The sequence below is a fragment of the Sinocyclocheilus anshuiensis genome, unplaced genomic scaffold (assembly GCF_001515605.1).
Source record: "Sinocyclocheilus anshuiensis isolate Anshui unplaced genomic scaffold, SAMN03320099.WGS_v1.1 scaffold1230, whole genome shotgun sequence".
Classification (NCBI taxonomy): Eukaryota; Metazoa; Chordata; class Actinopteri; order Cypriniformes; family Cyprinidae; genus Sinocyclocheilus; species Sinocyclocheilus anshuiensis.
In genome coordinates this window covers 258,538-266,547 of record NW_015558637.1, presented here as the reverse complement: position 1 = coordinate 266,547, position 8,010 = coordinate 258,538, and the positions used below count along the sequence as shown (strand labels likewise).

General features: G+C 45.1%; 1 protein-coding gene across 1 annotated transcript in view; it reads right to left on the bottom strand.

Annotated features, from left to right (window-relative positions):
- LOC107680839 (voltage-dependent T-type calcium channel subunit alpha-1I-like) overlaps positions 1–8,010 on the bottom strand; it is a 148,616-nt gene that overhangs the window by 75,335 nt on the left and 65,271 nt on the right. The window contains exons 10-11 of the mRNA XM_016476889.1: positions 2,441–2,592; positions 1,557–1,742 (exon numbers count right to left, since the gene is read on the bottom strand). Of these exons, the coding sequence (XP_016332375.1) occupies positions 1,557–1,742; positions 2,441–2,592 (338 nt within the window). The remainder of the gene's footprint in view (positions 1–1,556; positions 1,743–2,440; positions 2,593–8,010) is intronic.

The window sequence follows — 8,010 nt, the reverse complement described above, 5'->3', positions numbered from 1 at the left end:
AATGTTTCCACCTCCGTGCTTGACTGTAGGGATGGTGTTCTTGGGGTCATAGTCAGCATTTCTCTCCCTCCAAACACGGCGAGTCGAGTTAATGCCAAAGAGCTCAATTGCCAGACAGCAACACATAGTGTTGGCCCAGATCCGGCCCACATCTGGCCCGCGTGAAATCCATGTGTGCCAGATGTGGGCCGGATCTGGGCCGACACTTGTTGCTGTCTGAGTTTTGGTCTCATCTGACAACAGCATTTTCTCCCAAGCCTTCTCTGAATCATTTAGATGTTCTTTGGTAAACTTTAAACGGGCCATTGCGGTGTAGTGTGTTAGCAATGGTTTGCTTGGTGACTGTAGTCCCAACTGCCTTAAGATCATTAACAAGCTCCTCCCGTGTAGTTCGGGGCTGATCCCTCACCTTTCTCATGATCATCCTTACCCCATGAGGCGAGATCTTGCACGGAGCTCCAGACCGAGGCCTATTCATGGTTGTTTTGTATTTCTTCGATTTCCGAATAATCGCAGCAACAGTTGTCTCTTTCTCACCAAGCTTCTTGCTGATGGCCTTGTAGCTCATTCAAGCCTTGTGCAGATCTACAAACTTGTCTCTGACATCCTTTGACAGCTCTTTGGTCTTGACCATGGTGCTGGGAGAGGTTGGAATGGAAGATACAGATTGTGTGGACAGGTGTCTTATACACCTAACGAGCTGACATTAGGAGTAACTTCTTAAAGTGGCAGGGCTAATCTGTGTTCCACATGGGCACATAACCAGTCTGTGGGAGCCATAATTCTTGCTGGTTAGTAGGGGATCAAATACTTATTTCACGACGAATACGTACAAAAACACTGCGACTCACAAGACAAAAAACACGAAAACACATTTCTTGTTATGTACTTATGTAACCTTTACCTAATTTATTTCTGGATTTTTTTTGGTTGATATTCTATCTCTAACTGTTAAAATAAACCTACCATAAAAATTACAGACCCTTCATTTCTTTGTAAGTGGGCAAGCTTACAAAATCAGCAGGTGATCAAATAAATATTTTCCCCACTGTATGTATACACTTTTGTGCCCAAGTGGTACATAATAGCCTATAACAGAATATGCTTTACTATAAACAAACAAACAAACAAATAAACTAATATATTCCATATTTTGTTATCTAAAAAATCCCACAGATAAATAATCTCATATTATGTATTTTTCTTTTTCTTTTATATAATAAAACAGCCCAAATACATATATTTAATACACGAGTTTCACAATTTGAGTTGAATTACTGAAATGAACTTTTCCACGACATTCTAATTTATTGAGATGCACCTGTATACAATAAAAAGAGGAAAAAAATATTTATGTAACAAAACAAGTCAAGGACAAAAAAATATGTATGCATGTGTGTTTGATGATTAAGTGTGTCTTTTATTACAAACAAGTGTGCGCTCAGATACAGACAGAGACTGTGAGTAAGCACACAGATATGAAACACACATTGAGTTTCATTCACCAATAATTGCTCAAGAGACACAGTGGAATGCAACAACGAAGACCAACCCACCTGAATATGAAGATAAAGAGCATTAGTAACATACAGAAGGTGGCCACATTGTCCATGGTCTTCATCAGGACCACCAGCTGTCTGCGCAGAGCTGGCATGAACCGCACCAGCTTTATGACCCTCAACAGTCTGAACGTCCTCAGGACGGACAGACCCCCGTCAGACTGCCCAATGATCTCACATACACTATACACAAACACACAAAAAGTGTTGCTTATAATGTAGAAATATATATACGTATATCATATAAGGGTGTTTAACTTCGGCACTTTTGTGTCCAAGGGGTACACAATAGCCTATAACAGAATAACGTTTACCTGAACACGACATTAAAACTGACATTTTATCTTGCCTTCATCATTAATTTTTGCTACTCCAATACCTTTTACATATATTTTTAATGACTTTAAGGTGTGGTCACATTAGTGAAATTTCATCAAATTTTCACAGGGAAAAACCGTCTAGTTTAAAGGTCACCTATACTCTTGTCCTAGACCTAGACATTTAATCTTAAACTACAAAATTATTATTTCGAATGCTATGCTTAAAATGCTTAAAAGACAAAAATAAGCTATTTGAATATTTATTGTGTGAAATTATTGATATAATTTTTTGACTGGTGCCACTTGTAGTTTCACTAAACCAAAAAATTGTTGCCCCTAAAAATGTTTTTGCCAAAATGTACATGGTTACCAAGTAAACAACCATGTCAGTACAAAGCATACTTGAGATTAAATGTGATGTGCACAAAAAAAAAAAAAAAAAGGGTAAATATCACTATTTTTGTTGAGTTATTTCAGGTTAAGCTGTTATTTTGTCAAAATATTACCCATAATGATTTTTTTTAAAGACATCCTACAAACTATAAAAGTGAATGCACTTACCTGATGATCACAATAATGCCATCAAATATGTTGTAGGGGTTTCTAAGATATTCAAAGAAGCCAAAGGCAGTAAGCTTGAGGATCATCTCCAGGGTGAACACACTGGTAAACACTACGTTACAAATCTCCAGGACATTAGTCAGTTCATCAGGCTGTAGACAGAGAGAGAGAGAGACATTGAGGACAAGCGAGCATTTGGGAAGGATAAAAGAAGAGGTAAATGTGGAGAGGTCATTTCAGATCACCCCACTGCTGTTCAAGAGATTGTGTGCATTGTTGCATAGACAAGACCAGCTCTTGACAGCAGGGGTCCTCAGTGAGGCTGTGACCTCTCATATAATGTAAAGATCAGAGAAAACTTAGTTTAAACCTGAACAATTCCTTGTGGAATGTCAGTTAGAAAAAGATCAGGGGTGATGAGAGTAGACTGATACTGTATGTGAATTGTAAGTACTGCATGTCTGCAGCTTATTCTGGCCAAGAACTGCTCACTTAGATAGGAAGAAACTGTCTGACTGACAGGTAAAGTGACCAGTCATTGATCGTTTTGTTTTTATGCATTGTTTAGGGGCAGATTATTTGAAATGGTGAATGGTGCAGAAAAGCATGAAGTCTCTGTGAACATTTGGAAAACAATGTAAAAATTGCTGTCAGTCCAAAAATAAGTACTATTAGAAGACAAACAAATTCAAAACACAAAGCTGATTCTGCTTGTGAATATCTTTGGTTATCTACAATAGTTAACTATGTAGCTATTTTACCTCAATCAAAATGCTGATGCCCATTGCACGTTTAAGTAATACACAAATATGATATATAAAGTAACTATATATACACACTACTGTTTAAAATGTTGGGGTCGGTTTGAATTTTTTGAAATAAGTCTCCTATGCTCACGAAGTCTGCTTTTATTTGATCAAAATACAGCAATAAACAGTTATATTCTAAACTAGTATTACTATTTAAAATAACTTTTTTCTATTTTAATATTTTTTAAAACGTAATTAATTCCTGTGATGGCAAAGCTGAGTTTTCTCCAGCTTTTCTCCAAAATCCATTTAAAATAGCACATTGAACTATTCTGTAACATTATTACAGCCAAAAAAGAGACAATTCTAACTGACCTCGAACTTTAGAATGGTAGTGTAGCATTACTACTACTACAGTAAAATACAAACTAACCTTGGTACCACATCTTGTTTCCAGGCAAATTAATAATATCCTGTGTGGTCTTGAACATTGTATAAAGCTAGCTATTCAGACTGTAGCTGGTGATTTAAGCCAGTGCTTGCCATTTTTGTGTGCACTAAGCATCAGTGAACAGACTGTGGGTGGTCCATCGAAAGCTGAGACTAGTGTAAGATCTACTGCGCTTAGAGAGGGATCAACAGACCACCATGATCTGCTTCAGTCCATGCTGTGTAATCGGAAATCACATAAATCCATTATACCTTATCTCAACTGATAACACTATACGGTGACGTGCACAAGTGAGAAGGTGGCCTAATTCCAGGGGAGCGAAAGCGAAATCTGATTTGAGAACACTGCCCCCGTTGTCCCTTTTGTTCTTTCTCTCTCCCTCCGTTTATTGATCAATATCTTTCCACTGACGAGTTAAGGCCGAGAAAACAACTGAAGGACGAATGAAAACTAAACCACAGACAGCTCCAGGGACATGCCATTTAGAGAAATGTAATATTGACACAGCAATCAGGAGCAAAATAACGGCAAAACAATATGGTAAAAAAACACCCATAGCCTCTCTCCCGTTTCCATTTTTATCACTCCTTTTTTCTTTGTCCTCCAACAGGCTGTACTGTAAACTGCTCTTAAATCAATCTATTATCAAACCTATTTGTACAGTACTTAAAAAAGCTGTAAGCAATTTTTGGTAAACCATAACAATAACTTAAATTGTCACTACAACCCAACAAATCACTAAAATATGATAAAAATCACACCTATTTTTCAGCCAATCTGAAGACTTTTAGGCGTTTGCTGCCTGTCAATCATTTGGAGTGTTCGTAGACATGGTGGGACACACACACACACACACACACACACACACACGTGTCCCCCGCACTTTTAGTAAGGTTATTTTGTCCCCCGCACTTTGTTTTTACCCACCGTCGATATTTCGATATGTCCGCCGTGTTCTCTGATTTGTTTATTTAGATATGAGTGAACTAACATTCAGCCAATCACAAGGTGAATCATCTCTTGGGCGCTTCTGTCATGAGGTTCAAATCTCCTGTTGCTCTCGCGATTTCACTTTGCTCTTTGGGCAGTTTGGGGTAAAATGCACCCCAGAAAAAAGCAGATGATTACGTCCTTTTTCAAACACTTTAAGTATGTGTTATGTCACGATGACACAAATCACGCGATCGAATTGCTATGTTATGATTTGATCTAACCGGGGCATCTACACCAGATGCGAGTGATGCGACAAAAGAACCCGTTAAGAACGAGGCTTGTGACCTCGCGCTGGATCCAGTGTGTGTTCCTCTTCAGGAACTCGAGCTGCGTCGAGGAGGACGCTTAGGGAACGCCCTTCAGCGTGACCGGCTCTGAATCCCGTGTGTAATCAGTCCAATAGATGGGCGAGACGTCACGGGCGGGTGACGTAATGACCAGGAAGCTATAAAAGCATGTGCGGTGAAACCGGCGTCAGCTTTCTGTCATTCAGCAAGCGCTCTGTGTGTGTGTCGGTCTGATATCTGTTGTGAGTCTTATTTGATGTTGTTTTGTCAATCAGGAAATGTCAAAAACACATGATAAAAAGAAACACATAAGGGGCGAGGGCAGGCAGTGTTTCAGGCTGTGTGTTTCTCCCTGTCCACGTTATATTACGGGTGGGGATACACACAGTTTGTGCGTTGTCTGCCTGGGAGCGGAACATGCTGAGTCAGTTCTCGAGAGAGCTGACTGCCCACATTGCGAGCGTCTCTCGATGCATGTTCTCTGCTCCCGGAAGGCTCTCTTTGCGGAGGGAGCCTTCTCTAGCATTCCCCGTGGCGCTGGTCCCGCTTCCGTCGAGGCGGAGTGGCGATTACGCTCGTGGGGTTCGCAGGTGGATCTGGTGGAGGGAATGGAGACGGGCGAGTCCCTATCTTCTTCCTCACCCACCAGATTCAGCGCCCGTTCTCTGGGATCGGAAGCCCGCTCTGCGGTTACTTCCCCCCGGGGAACGTGATCGACGCTCCGCCTGTCTTCCTGTCTTCCTTGATGTGGTGGGCGTCGATGAGGATTGGCCCCCGCAAACGCCCCAGTATGAGGAGCTTTTAGAGCTGGTAACTCGTGCGGTGGCCAAGTTGAACATCGATTGGCCCGCCGAGAAAATGGCTGAGCCGCAGAAAAGCAAATTAGATGAGCATTTTCTGCGTGTTAAGCCGCCACCTCCGCGCCGGAGCCTGCCTTTTTTCACCGAGGTGTCGAGGTCGTGGGGAAGACCCTTCTCGGCCCACCTCTTTATCCCCGCCTCCGATTATTATGGCAATGTGGCGGGGATGACTGAGCGATAAGACGATGCCCCGGGTAGAACAGACGCTCGCGAGCTATCTGTCACCTGACGCGGTGTCGTCTTTAAAGGCTCCGGCATTGCCTTCAAAGCCGCTACTTACAACATCAGCGCTGGTGAGAAAGGGGTACTCAGCAGCGGGTCAGGCTGGTGCGTGTCTGCACACCATGGCGGTGTTACAGGCGTACCAAGCCGACCTCATTAGGTTCAAATCTCCTGTTGCTCTCGCGATTTCACTTTGCTCTTTGGGCAGTTTGGGGTAAAATGCACCCCAGAAAAAAGCAGATGATTACGTCCTTTTTCAAACACTTTAAGTATGTGTTATGTCACGATGACACAAATCACGCGATCGAATTGCTATGTTATGATTTGATCTAACCGGGGCATCTACACCAGATGCGAGTGATGCGACAAAAGAACCCGTTAAGAACGAGGCTTGTGACCTCGCGCTGGATCCAGTGTGTGTTCCTCTTCAGGAGCGTCGAGGAGGTCGAGGAGGACGCTTAGGGAACGCCCTTCAGCGTGACCGGCTCTGAATCCCGAGTGTAATAGATGGGCGAGATGGGCGAGACGTCACGGGCGGGTGACGTAATGACCAGGAAGCTATAAAAGCATGTGCGGTGAAACCGGCGTCAGCTTTCTGTCATTCAGCAAGCGCTCTGTGTGTGTGTCGGTCTGATATCTGTTGTGAGTCTTATTTGATGTTGTTTTGTCAATCAGAAAATGTCAAAAGCACAGGATAAAAAGAAACACATAAGGGGTGAGGGCAGGCAGCGTTTCAGACTGTGTGTTTCTCCCTGCCCACGTTATATTACGGTACACACAACACACAGTTTGTGCGTTGTCTGCCTGGGAGCGGAACATGCTGAGTCAGTTCTCGAGAGAGCCCACATTGGAACATGCTGAGTCGGGTCTCGGGAAGGCTCTCTTTGCGGAGGGAGCCTTCTCTAGCGTTCCCCGCGGCGCTGGTCCCGCTTCCGTCGAGGCGGAGCGGCGATTACGCTCGTGGGGTTCGCAGGTGGATCTGGTGGAGGGAATGGAGACGGGCGAGTCCCTATCTTCTTCCTCACCCACCAGATTCAGCGCCCGTTCTCTGGGATCGGAAGCCCGCTCTGCGGTTACTTCCCCCCGGGGAACGTGATCGACGCTCCGCCTGTCTTCCTGTCTTCCTTGATGTGGTGGGCGTCGATGAGGATTGGCCCCCGCAAACGCCCCAGTATGAGGAGCTTTTAGAGCTGGTAACTCGTGCGGTGGCCAAGTTGAACATCGATTGGCCCGCCGAGAAAATGGCTGAGCCGCAGAAAAGCAAATTAGATGAGCATTTTCTGCGTGTTAAGCCGCCACCTCCGCGCCGGAGCCTGCCTTTTTTCACCGAGGTGTCGAGGTCGTGGGGAAGACCCTTCTCGGCCCACCTCTTTATCCCCGCCTCCTCATGGACGCCCCGCTTGCGCCTTCAGGCCTGTTCGGCGACGCAGTCAATTCTGTCGTCGATAGGTACCAGGAGGCTCGTAAACAGGCGGCGGTGTTCCAGCGGTTCCTCCCGCGCCGCTCTCTAGCTCTGGAGGCTGCTGGGCGAGAGCAGCCCCCTCCGAGTACCAGCTCGTCATACAGGGAGGCACAAAAACAGAGCGTTGCCTCACGCTCTGGGTCGGGGGCCTCGAAGTCTAAGCCGGATCTGCGGACCGTACTTAAGACTAAGAGGTCCTCGGCCAAGAAGTCCTGACACTACTGGCCCAGTCCGTCTCGCCTCAGTGCCCTCAGGAGATCGGTCTGCTAACCCTGCCGGAGTTACAGGGCGCAGCAGTCTCCAGCGAGCGCCACTCTCAGTCACCGCCCAGGAACGTAAAATCAGCTGCTCTAGAGGTGGCAAGCCTAGCACCTTAGTACTAGCACCTTAGCACCTCCGCAAGGTGCTAAGAGGCTTGCCACCTCTGCGGAGGTCTCTAGAGCAGCTGATTCGGTTGTCTCCTGCCGGTCCGCCATTACAGGGCACCGAGCTAGCTGCTCTCATTACACCAGAGGTCAGTCTCGAGAGACTGATTCCCTTAGCAGA